The sequence below is a fragment of the Homarus americanus genome, unplaced genomic scaffold (assembly GCF_018991925.1).
Source record: "Homarus americanus isolate GMGI-L3 unplaced genomic scaffold, GMGI_Hamer_2.0 scaffold7626, whole genome shotgun sequence".
Lineage (NCBI taxonomy): Eukaryota > Metazoa > Arthropoda > Malacostraca > Decapoda > Nephropidae > Homarus > Homarus americanus.
Genome location: NW_024718273.1, coordinates 4426431 through 4447333, shown reverse-complemented (window position 1 = coordinate 4447333; position 20903 = coordinate 4426431). Strand labels below are relative to the sequence as shown.

Below are 20903 nucleotides of genomic sequence, written 5' to 3'. Positions count from 1 at the left end.
GGCGAAGTGGTGAGGAGCCAATCTAGCTGCCTAGAGACCACCACATCACCGAAATCATAGTGCGGGAGATGCACGAAGAGAGAGCCGGACATGCCGAACGAGAACACATGATGGCGTGTGTGAGGCAAAGGTATTGGATTCCCCAGGGCAGACGCTTGCTTGATAGAATCATACAACGCTATGTAGTGTGCCGACGGAACAACTGGAGAAGTCGGCATCAAAGGCAAGCTGACTTACCAATAGATCGTGTCACTCCTGGAAAGGCTCCATTTGCTTACACTGGAACGGACTGTTTTGGTCCATTCATTATCAAGGTAGGGAGGAAACAGGTTAAGCGCTGGGGATGTCTGTTTACATGTCTAACTATTAGGGCTGTTCATCTAGAAGTCGTGGCCTCATTAGACGCAGATGCCTTCCTCAACGCAATAACAAGGTTCTCACGACGCAGAGGTACACCAGAGCGTATTAGGTCGGATAATGGGACAAACATGGTACGGGCAGCCAATGAGCTCAAACTGGCAGTGAAAAGTTGGGAGCAAGATGACAGACTCAGAGGTGCCTTACTGAAAGTAGATATTGACTGGGTCTTCACTCCACCAGCTGCCCCATACATGGGGGGAGTATGGGAAAGGCAGATTCGCACAGTAAAGAAGGTTCTGCAGGCGATTGTGGGCTCACAAATCTTAGACGATGAACGTCTGCAAACACTGTTCTGTGAAGTGGAAGCCATAGTTAACGAGAGGCCAATCACCCCGGTTCCAAACACTCCAAATGAACCAAAGGCTCTCACTCCTGCTGATCATTTGCACTAAAGTCAAAAGGGAAATCTTCTCTTAGGTGGAAGGTCAATAGGCGATACATACCACAGAAGGTGGAAGCATGTTCAGTACCTTGCAGATCAATTTTGGAAGCGCTGGCTGACGGAGTACCTCCCTCAACTCAGAACTCAACAAGTGCATTTCAGACCACGGCACAACTTTCGCCCTGGTGACCTAATCATTATAGTAGAAGCAAATAGTCCACGCAACAAATGGCACCTTGGTCGAGTGATGGAAGTCAAGGCTGGCGAGGATGGACTTGTCCGACAGGCAGTGGTTAAGACGACGACGTCCACAATGTTGCGACCTGTGACAAAATTATGCTTGTTGGAGGGAGCAATGGAAAGGGTTGACGGAGTCGGCCAGGAGAATGAATTGGGTATCCACACATGAAGATGGTGATGTCCGAACGGCAAAGGACCGAGATGTCCTAAGGAACTGATAAGTACCACCAGCCTGAGGGCAGCCTAGTCACAAGACTGTGACAAAGTTAAATACCAACAGCCTGAGGGCAGCTTAGACACAAGGACGTGACAAAGTTAAATACCACCAGCCTGAGGGCAGCTTAGTCACAAGGACGTGACGAAGTTAAATATCACCAGCCTGAGGGCAGCTTAGTCACGAGAACGTGACAAAGTTAAATACCACCAGCCTGAGGGCAGCATAGTCACCAGAACGTGACAAAATTAATGTTAAATACCACCAGCCTGAGGGCAGCTTAGTCACAAGGACGTGACCAAGTTAAATACCACCAGCCTGAGGGCAGCTTAGTCACAAGGACGTGACCAAGTTAAATACCACCAGCCTGAGGGCAGCTTAGTCACGAGCATTGACAAAGTTAAATATCACCAGCCTGAGGCAGCTTAGTCACAAGGACATGAAAAGTTAAATACCACCAGCCTGATGGCAGCTTAGTCACAAGGGCGTGACAAAGTGAAATACCATCAGCCTGAGGGCAGCATAGTCAACGTGACAAAGTTAAATATCACCAGCCTGAGGGCAGCTTCATCACAAGGACGTGACAAAGTTAAATACCACCAGCCTGAGGGCAGCTTAGTCACAAGAACGTGACAAAATTAAAGTTAAATAACACCAGCCTGAGGGCAGCTTAGTCACGAGAACGTGACAAAGTTAAATATCACCAGCCTGAGGGCAGCTTAGTCACAAGGACATGACAAAGTTAAATACCACCAGCCTGATGGCAGCTTAGTCACAAGGACGTGACAAAGTGAAATACCATCAGCCTGAGGGCAGCATAGTCACGAGAACGTGACAAAGTTAAATATCACCAGCCTGAGGGCAGCTTAGTCACAAGGACATGACAAAATTAAATACTACCAGCCTGAGGGCAGCTTAGTCACAAGGACGTGACAAAGTTAAATACCATCAGCCTGAGGGCAGCATAGTCGCATGAACGTGACAAACTTAAGTATCAAAGGCCTGATCTGGTTTTGAGCGTGAACACTCAACTGAGTGGGTGTTACCGCAAGGAGCACATAATTATGATGACATATAAACAAATGCTATGTTAGGCTGTAACTCATGTCATGTTTAATGTTTATTGGGCGTGCCTGCCCGTATGCATTGTAGAGTGTTGAGATGGTTGAAGATGAGAGGCCCAGAAGGAGGTTGGAGGGTGTGAAGGGAGTTCGTTTATGTATAATTATAATCACCTGTCTCACCCATAGCTGACCAGCCAAGGGGCCAGGCTATAGGGTGGGCATTTCAGTATAGCTACCCATATCTTAGAGTCAACACCTACCCTGGCTTCTCTCTAGACTTTCAACACGTAAGTTTAACTATTACTTATTGTGTACACAGGTAGACTGTGTCATTGTTTTTGTGTTAAGATTAGACTAATTACATAGCCATATATATTGGATTAAACATTTATGTAAGAGTGCCTATGTATGACTTATTTGAAATACTAAATGAATTGTATTCAACAGGTTTGATCGAATTATAATGTTCGTGTATGACGTGAGAAGTATTATTCACCCTCTAACCGTCTGATTGGCGGTTACAGCGACCCCATACAAATAAGCGAGGTAAAAACAAAGTCCACCTCTGCAGTTATAAATAATTTCATCACAGCCACACTATTAATTTTTCAAGATTAAAATACGCTTCCTAAATAAATATTAAACGAGAGTAGTCTATGCACTAACTCAATGGAATACCTTGGTATAGTATAAGTAAATACTAACAAAAGGTCTATGACCTTAAGTCACGTCTCATAGCATCATAACGTACTATTATAATTAATCCACGTTCCTAATCTTTTGATCATATCTCAGTTGTTGTTGAAAGTAGCCCTAAATATCTATGTTGCACCTTAAGGATTAGATAGTTTAAAATCTACCGACACAATATGACAAGACATACTGTAACTTGCGTATTGGCAGGGCATGCATCCTTGATCATGGGACTGGTGTTGTTTCACTCTGTCATGGCTTCGGAGGTCTTGTTTAGAAATACTGTAGCATTCTATCTTCCATTTACCTCCATACACAATTTAAAACAATACTGGTGTACGTACATGCAGGTTGTTTGAAGCTCATGGACTATCTAAAATAATAAGAGATAGCCGGCAAGTCTGTCTGTTATGGTGGAGTAGGGAGAACTCAAAATGGCATCCTTATACACGTGGCTGTTTACCCAGGAAAATACTCAAGTAGTTATATGGTTCTCTCCCGAACTACTAAGCTATAATTATTTATAGTGATATCTCTGTTGACCGGAATAATTGGTGCAGAGCACTTCCAGGAATGAGAGATCTCCGGGTAATAATACAACTCTCTCAAAGCCGGAAAAAAATCCCTCATCCCCGGAATTTTCTGGGTAATGGAAAAATTTTCTCTGAAGTTCCATAAATTGCCCATTACATCATATCTCGAACCAAGAAAAATATCCCCCATCCCGGAAATTTCCAGGTACGTATGCTGTGCTGGAAAATTTTTCTAAAAATTTTCCATTAAATGAGCCAGACTTTCATCTCTCATTCCCGGAAAAAACTTCCCCATCCCCTGAATTTTCTGGGAATTGGGAAAAATTTTTCCAGAACTTTCTGGAAAATGAGCTCCTCGGAAAATCGTTCCCAAACCAGGAATTTTACGGAGAAAGATTTTCTGAGAAAATTTCAATTCTGGCTATCGGAGAGTTCCGGGTTTGAGGGATTCCGGCTAACGATCGACTCAAAGTTTCTGAATTGCTTGTAACTCAAGCAGGTCTTTCAAATTCACTTCTTTTGTCAACCTGTCTGAGTTATTATGTACATAAGCATTTAAGCTACTTAATAATCTAGTACTTTGTGTAAAGAATATTTACAGGTACAGTACATGCTACTAATTCTACTTAACTACAGTTGTACCCCACTTAACGCGGTCAATTGAACCCAGAGGGTCCCGCGTTAAGTGAAATCCGCGTTAAGTGAACAACAGAACATATGGGATTAATTCCAATAGAAACCGGCCCGACCCCCAAACTCCACTTTTTGAAGGCACATACCTATGTTGTAGTAAAAATAACATCTTAATTTTATGATGGTACATGCACACAATTAATACTTAAGAGAAATAGAGAAATACAGTCGCCAAGTTAATGTCCATTCAAATAATGGACTCAACTCCCTCCCTCTCACACTACACAGCCGGCTAACAGATGGTCGGTCGGTCCCTCCCTCCCCCCCCCACCCCCCACCAACCGTCCCAAGGAGATGTGTGGGATAACCTCAAACTAAAGTTAGGAAAATATAATTGACATTGCTGGATTCCTTGTAAGACCAGGAATATTTTGAATATAAATGTCATATATTTTGGACAAAAGATAACAGTTACCTAGAGAAAAAATTTTATCTAAAAATTGTAAGTTTAAAGCAAAATATATGATGTTTATATTCAAAATGATCACCAAATTATAAGAATTCCAGCAATGTAAATTATATTCTGACCGGGTAATTTGTATGAATTTTATGAGCTAAAACAAATATCTTCAGTTAATAAAAAAAAAATAATCTTCACGACACTATCTGTCAATCAAAGTACCCCACCTTGCCTCCCCCCCTCTTCCAACCGCGCGGTCAGTCCCAACCCTCCCCCCCCCCACCAATCCTCCCTTCCAGAGTTTTTAACATTTAGTATTAAATAATACCTCAGATTAAAGTTAGGATAATATAATTGACATTGCTGGATTCCTTGTAAGACCAGGAATATTTTGAATATAAATGTCATATATTTTGGACAAAAGATACCATAGTTACCTAGAGAAAAATTTTTATCTAAAAATTGTAAGTTTAAAGCAAAATATATGATGTTTATATTCAAAATGATCACCAAATTATAAGAATTCCAGCAATGTAAATTATATTCTGACCGGGTAATTTGTATGAATTTTATGAGCTAAAACAAATATCTTCAGTTAATAAAAAAAAAAAATAATTCTTCACAGGGTAACAGATGGTCGGTCGGTCCCTCCCTCCCCCCACCAACCGTCCCAAGGAGATGTGTGGGATAACCACTAAATTTTAATAAATAATACCTCAAACTAAAGTTAGGATAATATAATTGACATTGCTGGATTCCTTGTAAGACCAGGAATATTTTGAATATAAATGTCATATATTTTGGACAAAAGATACCATAGTTACCTAGAGAAAATTTTTTATCTAAAAATTGTAAGTTTAAAGCAAAATATATGATGTTTATATTCAAAATGATCACCAAATTATAAGAATTCCAGCAATGTAAATTATATTCTGGCCTGGTAATTTGTATGAATTTTATGAGCTAAAACAGGCAGTCAGGCAGGGTGGCGGGTGGGGCAAATCTAAAAATAGCGTCTCGGACACTCACCGCGTATATGTGGAAAAAATCCGCGTTAAGTGAAAGTTCAGCTTTGGCAAGGCACCGCGTATATGCGAAAACGCGTTAAGTGAAAGCGCGTTAAGCGGGGTAAAACTGTATATTTACATTTGTTGTGATACGTTTCACAAGTGTGTCTACCCAGAAGTTGTAAAAACGTCATAATTCAGGGAAAACAATTGCTGTCTCCACAGAAAGACAGCGAGATGTGTAACTGTTATTAGCTAAGCTTCAAAATGGGAACACCTCTCCCAGCGTTTTTAAATGTCGGTCGACGCTATCACATTTTGAAAGTAATTGCTTAACCAAACAAACAAATAATTAAATAAATAAAATGACTCGAACCACTTGTGGTTCCTGCAATAAGCCCTTGGCAGTTAAGCCAGGGTCCTTACATACCATAATTGCAAGATAGATTACCACAAGGGATGCTTAGGAATAACTGAGGAAACAATTAAAGCTTATACTGCATCTCAGGTTCGGACAATAAACATGCCATGTTTCATTGCACAGAATGTATGGAACAAGTTAAGGAGTTATTTAAGACTGTAAGGGCGCTTGGAAGCATGATGGACAAGTTTGATAAAGAACAAGATAAACATATGCAACAAATAACACAACTCCAGAATTCAATACTGGAAGTACTAAACAACTTACAGGAAATTATGGCCAAATTATCACCTGCAGTTGATCAGACTCACAATGTGAGAGTTAGGGCTGATATAAAACAAAATATTCAAGATGAGGTGCATGAATAAGCGGGAACATCCTCATTATAAAGAGCTTGGTGAAAAAGGATGGAGAGACGGACAAACAATCAGTCAAGCAGATACTACTGAGAAATGTTGTTGCCTTTGTAGACAAGTTGCACACCACAAATGTGGAAAACTTAATAAATGCACAGTGCTGTTTGTGAGGATCACCATCCATAAACGAGAGCAAAGGAGTGATATCCTATAGAAGGCACAGAACCTCCAACGAGTAGCGGAGCACAGGTAAATGTCAATATACGATATCCAATTCAGTGATATTTCGCTTTAACAATGGTCAGAAATTAAGATCATCTCTCTATATACTTTTTTATTTCTTTTCTTTTCTTTTATCCTGTTCACCACTGATCGGCTCGTTAGCCGCTTCGGTGATCAATCACATCTGTTACGCAATGTTAGCAGGTACTGGTCATGCACTGGCTCCTGAATGTACCTGAACCTTCTCCAGTGTTGGTCAAGTCTGGTCTTTAAAGAGCTCACACTAGGTGCCATCACAACACTTTCTGGTAGATTGTTCCAAGAGTTCACAACTCTCACTCTGAAAAAGTTTGCCCTCACAGTTTTCTGGACCTGCGGCTTCTTCAATCTTGAGCTGTGACCCGTTATGGGGCAAGCATCCGCCAGCTCCAAGTAAGGACACTCAACTGAGTAGTGCCCCCTGAGATGCTTATACACCTCCATTACCAGTAGGTCGCCCCTTGCCCATCTGTAGTATAAGCTAGGCAAGTTCAGGCGCTCCAATCTCTCAGGGTAGCTGAGGTGCCGAAGTGCAGGCACCAGTCTGGTGGCCCTCCTTTGAACATTTTCAACCAACTGACAGTCCCTAGCATATCTCGGGGACCAGACGGGGTGACAATACTCCAGATGGGGAAACACTTCACTCTTGAAGATCGTTACGAGAGACGGATCGTCTAGATATCTGAATGACCTTCTTATAAGACCCAATAATTTATGTGCCTGATTTACCTTCTTCTCGCAATGGCCCGAGAACTTCAGCTCATTGTCAACATACACACCTAGGTCCTTCTCACATTCAGTCTCAAATAGTGCAGTTTCTTCATCCCATTGGGACAGATGATATGCCTCCTTACCGTTGGTAAGCCCCAGGTGCATCCTCTTACACTTCGTGACATTGAATTTCAGCAGCCATTTCTTCGACCATTCTTGGAGCTCACAGAGATCCTTCTGCAGCTCTTCACAGTCCGCATGGTTCTTGATTTCCTGAAATAACTTGGCGTCATCGGCAAACATTTGTACGGAGGGGTATACAACGTCAGGCATGTCATTTATGAAACAAACAATCAACAGCGGGCCCAATACACTGCCCTGTGGTACCCCACTTGTAACAGGTATAGATGATGATTTCGTGCCATTAATCACTACACACTGCTTGCGGTCATGTAGAAAGTCTTCTATCCACGCTAGGACATTTCCCTGAATTCCGTACCCTTCCAGCTTGATTTTCAGCCTTTCATGGGGTACACTGTCGAAAGTCTTGGCAAAATCTAGGTATATATTGTCAATATTACCACCCCTTTCCAGAATATGGGTCCAAATATCCAATACCTTGAGCAGTTGTGTTAAGCAGGAGCGCCCCGGCATAAAACCGTGTTGGCAATCCTTTACAAGGTCGTTTCGTAGTAGATGTTCCATCGTGGCATCTCTGATAATACTCTCAAGTAGTTTACATAATATGCTGGTCAGGCTCACAGGTCTATAGTTATTCATGGAGTAATGATTGCCCTTCTCGAAGATAGGGCTCACATAAGCCACTTTCCAATCACTGGGGACCTTTTGTTCATCCCGGCCCTTTACAAAACAGGATCTTCAGGGGCTCGGCAAGCTCGTTGCACAACTCTCTTAGCATTCTGGGATGCACCATGTCAGGGCCAGGACTCTTATGGACCTTTAGCCTGGACAGTTTATTTCTAATACCCTTTTCTGTGAACACAATGTTGGTCAGTGCTGTGTCGTACCGTCTGTCCTCAAACACAGGAAGGTTAATCGCATCCTCTCTTGTGAACACCGAGGAAAAGAAGCTGTTCAATGCCTCAGCTTTATCCTGATCAGAATCTGCGTAACTACCATCTTCAAGCTTCAGGTCTGATACTCGTACTCGCGTTTTTAATTTTGACTTTGCATAGTGGTAGAATGCCTTTGGGTTTGACTTGACCTCGCTTGCAACCAGCCTCTAGAACTCCTTTTCAGCCCTTCTACGCTCTACCTTTGCTTGGTTTCTGGCTCTTGCATACATTCTCCTGTCCTGCTCATCGTTTGACCTAACCCACGTCTTGAAATTCTGGGTTTTTTCTTAACTTTGTCGACCGCCGCATGGTTCATGTGTAGGGATCCTCTCGTATTCCTAGAGGCACTGGGTTTGGTCTTGGGTATAGATTTATTGATCAAATGGGTCACTTTACTAGTTATGATATTCAGCGTAGTGTCTGCATTCTTGTGCCTTAAAGAGTCAGGCCAGTGGATACCCCTCATCTTTTCCTTCATCCCGTGGTAATTTCCCTTGTAATATTTGCACCTTGGCCTGGCCTTATCTTGTAACTAGGTAACAGTTAAATCTGAATGACAACAGTAGGAAAGTCTTCGAGGTAGTAGATAATGACGAAAATTACGATGTTATTTACTTAGACTTTAGCAAAGCGTTTGACAGAGTACCACATCAGAGGCTTCTGAGAAAAGTTAAGGCTCATGGTATCGTGGGGAAAGTTTTAAATTGGATAAAATCGTGGCTCACCGATAGAACACAGAGGGTCAGATAAATGGTGTTAAATCTGAGTGGGGCTGTGTAACCAGTGGGGTTCCCAAGGGGTCAGTACTGAGCCCACTCTTGTTCATAATCTACATAAACGATCTAGATACTGGGATCAGCAGTGACATAAGCAAGTTTGCGGATGACACCAAAATAGGGCGGCAGATTAATTCAGGGCAGGATGCAAATGCACTACAGGAGGATTTAAATAAACTGCAGGAGTGGTCAGAGAAATGGCAAATGAAATTCAACACCAGCAAATGCAGCGTACTTAATATTTGAAGAACAAATATTGTCAATGTATACAGCCTTAACAACATCAACCTAGAGAGGTCGACTTGTGAAAGAGACTTAGGGGTACTTGTAAGCCCGGACCTACGGCCTAGAAAACAGTGCACTAATGTTCGAAATGAGGCAAACAGAGTATTAGGTTCTATATCTAGAAGTGTAAGTAATAAGAGTGCAGAGGTCTTATTGCAACTATATCTCGAGTTAGTCAGGCCGCACCTCGATTATGCAGTTCAGTTCTGGTGCCCTTATTATAGAATGGATATCAATTCACTGGAGTCGGTGCAGCGAAGAATGACGAAAATGATTCTGGGACTTAGAAACCTTCCATATCAAGATAGGTTAAAGATACTAAACTTGCATTCCCTAGCAAGACGAAGAGTGCGGGGAGATATGATAAAAGTATTTAAGTGGGTGAAAGGAATCAATAAAGGGGATATAGATAAAGTTCTTATAATATCTGAGCAGGATAGGACTCGTAGCAACGAATTTAAGTTGGATAAGTTTAGGCTTAGGAGGGAGATAGGAAGGAACTGGTTCACAAATAGGGTGGCGGACAAGTGGAACAAGCTTAGCAAGTTTGTAGTAAGTGCTGGAATGCTGGAAAGCTTTTCTAGATAGATTCTCTGATGCCATGGTAGCAACTCCTTACAGTGCCAACTGGGGCAAGGTGTTCCAGTTTGGCCACCATACCCTCCTCGTTTGTTATGATGAGGTCAAGTGGCTTGGGTGTTTGATATCCATTGGTTGGAAATTCCTTTTATCTCTAGTGCAAACTACGGGTTGTATTTACAGTGATATCCCTGTTAGCCGGAGCACTTCCTGGGATGAGAGATTTCCGGCTAACCAAACGACTTTCTCAAACCCAGATAAATTCCTTTCCCTAGAATCTTTTCCAATTACTGGGAAAAGTTTCTGAGCGTCTAAACTAGACATCTTGCACAGTCGGACACTAGCCCACTAACCCTGGAATGATTCTTGGTGCTGGGGATGTTTTCCTTGCGTCTAAACTACCGAAGTCCATAAATGCAGTTCTAATTAAGTTAGAAACTCCATTTCTTTTCTATAATAATCCAGAATAATTTATCTATATGTGTGGTTAAATAAATATATTTATAAATTCAAAATCTACATGATATGGGCATGAATGAAACTGCGTGTTACAGCAAAGACTGGTATTTTCCACTCACATAAAGCTGTGGGGGATTAGTGGGTCTTGTGTAACTTACCAGACCTGATGCAATGTCAGGTGGAGGTAGGATGGGGGATTAGTGGTCTCATATTACTGACCTTCTGATAGAATGTTGGGTCACCCTTTCTTTGGTGGGGGATTAGTGGGTCTCATGACCTGAAGATGTCTTGAATAAACACGAAAACTAAAGTATTTTGGGGGATATTGTGATAAGTATAAGTATAAATGAGCAAAGTTGTATCCCTTCAACATTACCTTACATAACATTATAAAATATGGAGTGAGAAAGGTGTGGGTGATTAGAGAGATGGAGTGGAAAGGAGTGTTGCCAAGCGCTCAACAGCTAATATTTAACTTGCTACCAGGTGGTCACACACACACACAAATTTGTCATACAATAAGACCCTCACTCTCCTCTTGCTTGCTGTATTAATTCCCGTTTTTCTGTGTGTGTGTGTGTGCGTGTGCGTGTGTGTGTGAGATGTCAGGTGAAAGTGTGGGTGATGTCAGGTGAAAGTGGGGGAGTCAAACCTTTTTCAGAGGTGAGGGGGGAGGGTCATGCAATCAGTTTCCCCCCCCCCCCTTCCTCACTCAAGCTGGCTAATTGTGATAGGGAGATGAATATGATACCATAATGATCCTTAATAAATTCTTTAAGAGTTGTTTCCAATAAGATATCCTTAAACGAATTATTGCTATATGATAAAATGATGGGATTTCCGTTGTTTTATAAAAATAAAAAAACGTTAGAAATGTTGATACGGGCGTCAATAAAATCAGTTCTAATTACGTTAAGACACACCATTTTTTTATCAAAATAATCCCGAATACAGGTAGTTCTGCTATAACGCAATAATTGTGTTCTTGTAAAATATCGTGTTATAGAAAATCGCGAAATAGAAATAACAGGGCTTATGGAGAAAATAGGGTTAGGTGCAGATTACTCGAAATCGAAAAAATTTAGTAGTTAGCCTAACACAAAGGATAGCACAGTCTAAATAAATGTTACATTCATATCTAATAATGAAATCATACAGTAAATGTAACACTTTACTTGATGGGGGAGAAGGGTGATTTTGAGGTTGATAAAATCGAGCTTCTCTTCAAGTGTTATATCCTTTCTTTGACGATCATCACCGGGAATTCTATCACCAGAACGCTTCTTGTTGATATTCTTCTTTACTATATTCACAGTTAATACCACAAAATTGGAGAAATAGTAAGCAAAAATCGCGTTATAGCAAACAAGCGTTCGCGTTATACAAATATCGTTCCTAATTCATAAATCGCGTTAGAGCAAATTCGCGTTATCAAAACACGCGTTATAGCAGAACTCACTGTACTGTACTTTATCTAAAGTTTGGTTTAATAAATAAATTTAAAAAACTAAAGGTCTATATGATACGGGCATGAATAGAGCTATGTTACAGGAAAGATTGTGGTATTTTCCATGAATAAACAGTAATACAGTAGCTTCAGGAAGACATCAAACAAATATGAGACAGTACCATTGGCAATTTCTTCACTACAAACTTTATAAAAAAATATTTGTCAGAAAGAAAAAACTCACAACAGCAACGTCATTTCGAACTTGGTCGAGTTCTGCCGCAGCTGCCAGGGCTGACAGTGGGTCCTTCACCTGAGAGGCACCAGTTTCATCATGTCCCACCAGACCACCACCATTGGCTACCTCACTCAAGGCTGTTGCAAGGGCATCATTTGGTTGACCTGAAAAAATCATTTAAAGTTATACAAAAAAATAATAAAGTAACTGTACAGAACCCTATAGTCTCTTTGAGAATGCTTTTGAATTGTATGCATTAACTTTCCCCACCATACTCCAGCTAAATAAATATGGTAAATATAAAATAAATAGTGTGTGTACATTCTATGGGCCCCACAAGTGTACCTTTCACCTGTATTCTTGCTGACTGTACTTGGCTACTGTACTTGCTGCCTTATCTGATGTAACATTTATGGAATAAAATTGTGTCAGTCCAGTTAGAGATCAAAAAGCATGAACTCTTGTTAATATTTTAACACTATTATCACACTGAATTACAGGTAAATACAGGGGGCCCCCAAGTTCGCGGATTTTTACTTTGCCGTTCTCGGTCATTTGCGGATGACACCCTGGATGTACCCAAGAATGACTGTGGGTAGTTTTAAAGTTGCGGGCATTTTCGCGGCTGGGACAGGGAGCCATTCGTTCTAGAGACAGTAATTTCCTTTACCTGTATTGTATATGAGTGTGTGTGTAGACACAAACACACACACAAAACACATACAAATAAATAATAATGGGAAAATACTCTCACAAATAATCAGAAAAAAAGGTATTAAAAATGTGAGTCTACCCTCAAGTCCGTTCTCTATTACAGTACTTCATTAATAGAGCACAGACTTGAGGGTAGACTGTCACATTTTTAATAAATTTGTTTCTGATTATTTGTGAGAGGATTTTCCACATTTTATTTATTTGTATGTGTTTTGTGTGTGTGTTTGTTTATGTGTGTGTGTGTGTGTGTGTGTGTGTGTGTGTGTGTGTGTCTACCCGGTACACATACACACACATCTACAATACTTCAGGTAAAATAAATAATTGTCCTCAAGACAAACACATAAAGGGACTATACATTTCTTTGTACACAAGTAAAAATGTACCCCCGCCCAGTCCAGAAATGTTATTCACGGATTTGGCAATTCACGGCCATTTTGAGAACCTAACCCCCGCGAATTTGGTGGGCCCCCTGTATTCTAATTCTTATACATTTACAGTATATTTATTACAATAATCTTTGTTTCTTTTTTTACAGTACTACAATGAGTAGAGAAACCTGAAACCTTCATGACACAAACTTGTGAAACAATGTGCACCATCTCAATTGGCTCAGCTATGTCAATATTGATATTACTGTCCTCTTTGTATCTGCATTTTTCTAGCTAAATAAACTGTTTCAACATCAATATCTTTTTGCCTGTTCTTTTTTTTCCAGAGAAAGAAATATCTGTATATTTGTAGTTAAGTAGTTATATCTTACTGTAGTAAGAGAACACACAGAGAACAGTTACTGGTACATAAGACAGAGCATGGTCACAATTTAGGCATTCTAGACATATTGTCTACAGCTTCCAACATGTGGGGAATTAATTAGTGTACAGTACAGTAGTGCACTGTACTGTTAGAATGTTTAACTATTTTCCATATTTAGCATAAACAATGGAACATTATAGCTACTATGGAAAACATATGCTGTAGAACTTATTCATTGTTTTATACAGTGAACCCTCACTTTACGCGGTTAATTCAACCCACAGGGTACCGTGGAAAGTGAGAAACGCGTAAAGTGAACAACATAACATATGGGATTAATTGAAATAGAAACCGGGCCGACCCCCAAACTCCACTTTTTCAGACACAATACCTACGTTGTAGTAAAAATAACTTCTTAACTTTATGATGGTATGCACACACAATTAATAATTAAGAGAAATATCAATAATATTAGGTTTTTTAACACTTACATTAGTAGAAAAGATGGCTGGGCACACGGGGATGGGCGGTTGGTTCCAAGGCAGAGGGCAGATTATTGGCCCTCACCTGTATCACTTGTATCACTATCCACCACAGAGGCTTGCAGGGCCTCTTTGTCAAACCCCTCAAAGTCCATATAAGTCCATATCCTCACTATAATTATCACTATCACTGACTTGGGCCGGCTGTGGTGGGTGGCGGGTGAAGAACTTGGTAATGTTTTGATGACTGGGTGACCTTGTGCGCACCCTGCTCGTGCCGCTTACACAACATGGCGGATGGCGGGAGAGGGCGGGAGGTTTGGATCCAAAAATGGCGCGGCTCGCCAGCCGCTCTCCGTGTAAAGGGGTACATGCACCGCGGAATGTGAGCATTCCGGTTTCGGCAGGGTACCGCGTAGCCGTGGAAACGCGGAATGTGGGACCGCGTAAAGCGAGGGTTGACTGTATACTGCACTGTAATTAATAAAATTATAAAAGTGGCACTATTGTGCCTCTTTCTGATATAATACTGTAGCTATATAACTCATATGCCAGTTGACTCATGATACAAGATATATGTACAGTAGTACAGTACAGGTAAAATATAGAGTACCTGTACTGAGTTACGCTTTATGTTACAAAAATGTTAAAGAGATGGCACAAAAATTAAATTGGATACTATACAACTATCAACTGAGATCTAAACATTAATGGTACATTACTGGAATAGGCTTACTTCCTGCAAACAACACATTAATTAGCTATACATGATTGTATTCTTCCAGAATTTGGGTGAACAGGTATAGATAGTAAAGTACAGTTCAGTATTCATTTTAAACTGAAAAACTTATTAGAAATGACACGGCCACACAATCTCATATGCTTTGATTTATATTTAAATTTCCCTTTTTACTTAATTTCATTTGAAAAAATTTTGAGTACTGAAGTATAATGTATTCAAAAACAAGAGTATAAAGAACACCTAAAATGTTATAAATATATTAACACCATTTTTTAATAAACCCTGTTCAGGCTCGTACGTAAACCAAAGAGCTTATCTGTAACTTTTACCAAAATAAGCTCAGACATAACAATATGCATTTACTTTGAGGTATGCAGGTAAGGTCAGGGACAATGATGTGCACAACGTTACTCAGCTCTTGGGTCTGGTACGTGGCAGTGGTCCAGGCCCCGGCGGCAGCATTAAGACCTTCCTCTCCACCATCACCTTCACCATCCATGTTCACACTCCTGGATAGCAAGTAAAAATACATAAAAATATTACATCTGTTTGGACATATACTATTACTCAGGACTATTAACTCTACTTACTATTTCTGTACTTAAATTAAAAATACATGCAAGATAATACAGTACATATAGTGAGTTTTTTCACTTAATGCATGGTGGCCAAAACCAAGAGTACTGTACAGTAAATATAGTACATATACTGTACTGTAAGTATTTTCCCTTTGTGTTGTCCTTCACTTCCACATGCTGCTGTTTTGTTAAGGCATTGATCTTCTACTACAACAAGGCCTAAATTTGGTTTACTGCTGTCATTCACACAAGGAAGCATCACCCAACAGCAGCAGTAGCAGGTTCTTCCCAGATAATAACCAACCAACATACTCTCCATCACCCACACGGTTCCATGACAAAACCCAAACGGAGTTGTCATTTGTCAACACTAACCTAGCCTAACCTAACCTAAACATAAATGTGTTTTATTTTATATTTTATATATGAGACTGGGGTTTTGTCCGTTGGGGTTTTATCCGGTCACCCACCCACACACACATCCTTCATCCCATCCTTCCATCATCAGATCTCCTTGTTCTTGACCTCTCATTTCTACCATCTATCTCTGAATTGTTTTTATCAATCTTTTCACTTTCTATTCTCTATGCCTATATCACATGAAAAGGCCCAAATCTGCTATCTGTCCAACATGCCTTTCACTTTCACATTATATTAATGTATTTCTTGTTCTCTGCATCCCCTTTACATACTGCTCTCAAACATGCCATTTCTAACCTTACCAAATTTTTCCTACCCTTTGCATCTAGTGTTCGTGCTTCAGGCACATGGGGTTGTGATAATGGTAGTTCAACAATCCCTCTGTACTGTACATCTCCATTTATGACCCAATGCCACTCATTAGGTGACTTCAGTAATAAAATAAGTTTTCCAGGTCAGGACCATGGTACCCCTGATATTAGTGATTGGGAAATAGTCTCATATCATTCATTCCTCTCCACTACAACCAATATCCTTAAAAGAGGAGTGAAGCAACAATCACCATTAAGAGCTGGGGAGTAATGAGATGTGACATCACACCTCATCTGTACCTTAAGCTATAACAGGTTAGGTACCTTGGGCACTGGATTGTTACCCGTACCTTCAACTTGCCTCCATCGTCTGTTGGGAGCTAAGTACAATTCCATCAATTTATTACTTCTTTCGTAAGTTAGGTTGACTGGAGCCACAAAGTCCTAAGAACTAACAACAGTAAAATGGTATCTTTGTTTTTGTTTTGTTTTTCATATTATAAGTCTTTACATTTCTCATGGTACAGAACCAACACAACAGAGGGTGTATGGTACAGAACCAACACAACAGAGGGTGTGTGGTACAGAACCAACACAACAGAGGGTGTATGGTACAGAACCAACACAACAGAGGGTGGTACAGAACCAACACAACAGAGGGTGGGGTACAGAACCAACACAACAGAGGGTGTATGGTACAGAACTAACACAACAGAGGGTGTATGGTACAGAACCAACACAACAGAGGGTGTGTGGGGGTACAGAACCAACACAACAGAGGGTGGCGGTACAGAACCAACACAACAGAGGGTGTATGGTGAGAACCAACACAACAGAGGGTGTATGGTACAGAACCAACACAAAGAGAGGTGTATGGTACAGAACCAACACAACAGAGGGTGGGGTACAGAACACCAACCAACAAGGTGTATGGTACAGAACCAACACAACAGAGGGTGTAGGTAAGCAGAACCAACATAACAGAGGGTGTGTGGTACAGAACTAACACACAGAGGGTGTGTGGGGTACAGAACCAACACAACAGAGGGGTGTATGGTACAGAACTAACACAACAGAGGGTGTATGGCAGAACCAACACAACAGAGGGTGTATGGTACAGAACCAACACAACAGAGGGTGTGTGGTACAGAACCAACACAACAGAGGGTGTATGGTACAGAACCAACACAACAGAGGGTGTATGGTACAGAACCAACACAACAGAGGGTGTATGGTATAGAACCAACACAACAGAGGGTGTATGGTATAGAACCAACACAACAGAGGGTGTATGGTACAGAACCAACACAACAGAGGGTGTATGGTACAGAACCAACACAACAGAGGGTGTATGGTACAGAACCAGCACAACAGAGGGTGTGGTACAGAACCAACACAGCAGAGAGGGTGTGTGTGGGGTACAGGGGAACCAACACAACAGAGGGTGTATGGTACAGAACCAACACAACAGAGAGGTGTATGGTACAGAACCAACACAACAGAGGGGTGTGTGGGGGTGCAGAACCAGCAACACAACAAGAGGGTGTATGGTGCAGAACCAGCACAACAGGGGTGTATGGTACCCAGAACCAGCAACAGAGGGTGTATGGTAGAACCAACACAACAGAGGTGTATGGTACAGAACCAACACAGCAGAGGGTGTATGGTGCAGAACCAACACAACAGAGGGTGTATGGAACAGAACCAACACAACAGAGGGTGTATGGAACAGAACCAACACAACAGAGGGTGTATGGTACAGAACCAACACAACAGAGGGTGTATGGTACAGAACCAACACAACAGAGGGTGTATGGTACAGAACCAACACAACAGAGGGTGTATGGTACAGAACCAACACAACAGAGGGTGTATGGAACAGAACCAACACAACAGAGGGTGTATGGTACAGAACCAACACAACAGAGGGTGTATGGTACAGAACCAACACAACAGAGGGTGTGTGGTACAGAACCAACACAACAGAGGGTGTATGGTACAGAACCAGCAACACAACAGAGGGTGTATGAGTACAAACCAGCAACCACAACAGAGGGGTGTGTAGTACCAGAACCAGCACAGCAGAGGTGTATGAGTGCAAGAACCAACACAACAGAGGGTGTGTAGGTACCAGGAACCAACACAACAGAGGTGTATGGTACAGAACTCCAACACAGCAGAGGTGTATGGTACCAGAACCAACACAGCAAGAGGTGTATGGTGAACCAACACAACAGAGGGGTGTGGTACAGAACCAGCACAACAGAGGGTGTGGTACAGAACCAACTGTGGAAAGTGTGTGGTACAGAGCTCAACACAACAGAGAGTGTGTGGGGTACAGAACCAACACAACAAGAGGGGTGTGTGAAAGTGCAGAACCAACACAACAGAGGGTGTGGTACCAACACAACAGAGGTGTATGGTACAGAACCAACACAACAGAGGTGTGTGGTATAGAACTCCAACACAACAGGGTGTGTTGCAAACCAACACTACAGAGGTGTATAAGTACAGAACCAACACAACAGAGGTGTATGTATAGAACCAACACAACAGAGGTGTATGGTGGAAACCAACACAACAGAGGTGTATAATTTTAAGAACCAACACAACAAGAGGTGTGTGGGTACAGAACCAACACAACAGAGGGTGTATGGTACAGAACCAACACAACAGAGGGTGTGTGGTATAGAACCAACACAACAGAGGGTGTATGGTACAGAACCAACACTACAGAAGGTGTATGGTACAGAACCAACACAACAGAGGGTGTATGGTATAGAACCAACACAACAGAGGGTGTATGGTACAGAACCAACACAACAGAGGGTGTGTGGTACAGAACCAACACAACAGAGGGTGTATGGTACAGAACCAACACAACAGAGGGTGTATGGTATAGAACCAACACAACAGAGGGTGTGTGGGGTACAGAACCAACAAAAAACAGCTGTTTCAAAGGGAAACTAATCTCACAGTGCAATATTTTAGGTTAGGTTATGCTAGGTTAGGTCAGGTCAGGTCAGGTCAGGTCAGGTTAGGTTAGGTTAGGTTTTGTTGTTTAGTATAATTTAATTAATAATACATGGCTGATAGGGGTTAGGTTTGGTTAGGTTAGGTTAGGTTTGGTTTGGTTAAGTAAGGTTTCAACATTGATTTGGAAGTTGAATTATCATTAAAAAAAGGAACTACAGCCATTAAACGAATATTTATCGAAAAATTAAGCACTCTAACGTTAACCTAACCTCAACCCCGCCCTAATAGATTAGGGTGGCGAGTCCTTAGGTGAAATAAGCTGGAGTGGAAATTTTTCAGGTGATTAAAAAACGTTGGGATTTATGGAAAAACTGTTTTAACAGCCCATTCCCAATATGTCCTTATACTGTGCTGGACTTTTGCTTTACTCTATAACCTGTTAGCGTCGGTTACAGGCAAACTTCTATTATACAGTAATGCCGAGGACCTGATCCATAAGTGAGTGGTGTGACAGAGGTAGTCACTCCTCAACAGGTAAACATACACTCTATATGCTTCTTTCCCTAACCTCACCTGCCATAACCCTTTATAGGATAGGGTTGTCTCATCTAAATAAAATTGTCAGGCGCTAGCAAAAATAAAATACCTAAGTGCGATGCTGCTCTACCTACGAAGGGTTAATGAGAGAGGGAGAGTGTGGCCACACTCCTCAGAGTTAAAATGTTCCAATTCACATACTTTACTAAACATGTATGCCTCTCTCCCTCACCTGCCTTAATGAGGGAGGGAGAGTGAGGCACTGCCACACTCCTCAACAGGTCCACACACATGGTTCTCTCCTCCTCTCACCTGCCTTAATAACACTCCACGAATTTGTACCGGGAGTCACATTAGCGAATTTCACGACATTGGTTCAACTATCTTAATTACATGTTAAATACGTCTGAATCATGTATCCTCCATATTACGGGTCTGGGACTACGCCGAGTGATTGGGAGTAATGGTTTGTATTCTAGAAATGAGGATTATTGAGGAATGGTGAAAAGCGAAAATAATTTCCCTGTGCAGAAGTTCAATATTCGCGACCGGGACGAAGCACAAAGTCTCCATTTCACGAGAATATTTTGTTCGCTCTCCGGCACTAGTTTTCTCTTCTTCAGGCAAAATATATGTAGGTTCTTGCATAAGTCTGGCCTTAATTATGAAATACATTACAAAGAACACCATCATTATACCTCAAAAGTATATTTCCGCCTTGATATAGACACCGCTTTAGAAAATCACGGGCAAAGCTTCGTCTGTCCCGTCGCCATTTTGAGCCAAAATAAGATCCCTTCAATCACTCTATTTTTCTACAATTTTCTCACAATCTACGTCCTATCCATCCATTTATCCTTCGGAAACAATATCAGCGTTCAAAGTACTTACATCATGAATAAACTTACCTTTATTGATAGATTGAGTCAGTCAGAAAAACGTAAAACCTTTCTGATCTTTTGGCGAGAACAAATGTTCACCCGACGCCAGTGAGGACAGACACCTGTGACGTCACTCCCGTTACCGATACTCTTGGCTTGACTTTAATTTAGTCGTAGATATATTGCATATTGCCACGATTTTCATGTCACTATAATTGTATTTAATTTATTATTTACTTTCTTGTTCTATT

The 20903-nt window shown here is 41.3% G+C and overlaps 1 protein-coding gene across 1 annotated transcript in view; it reads right to left on the bottom strand.

Annotated features, from left to right (window-relative positions):
• Positions 1–20546, bottom strand: part of LOC121859385 — a 70613-nt gene extending 50067 nt beyond the window's left edge. Inside the window, exons 1-3 of the mRNA XM_042356167.1 lie at positions 20470–20546; positions 15313–15458; positions 12262–12419 (exon numbers count right to left, since the gene is read on the bottom strand). Coding sequence (XP_042212101.1) covers positions 12262–12419; positions 15313–15448 — 294 coding nt within the window. The 5' untranslated portion in view covers positions 15449–15458; positions 20470–20546. The remainder of the gene's footprint in view (positions 1–12261; positions 12420–15312; positions 15459–20469) is intronic.
• Between the last annotated feature and the right edge of the window lie 357 nt (positions 20547–20903).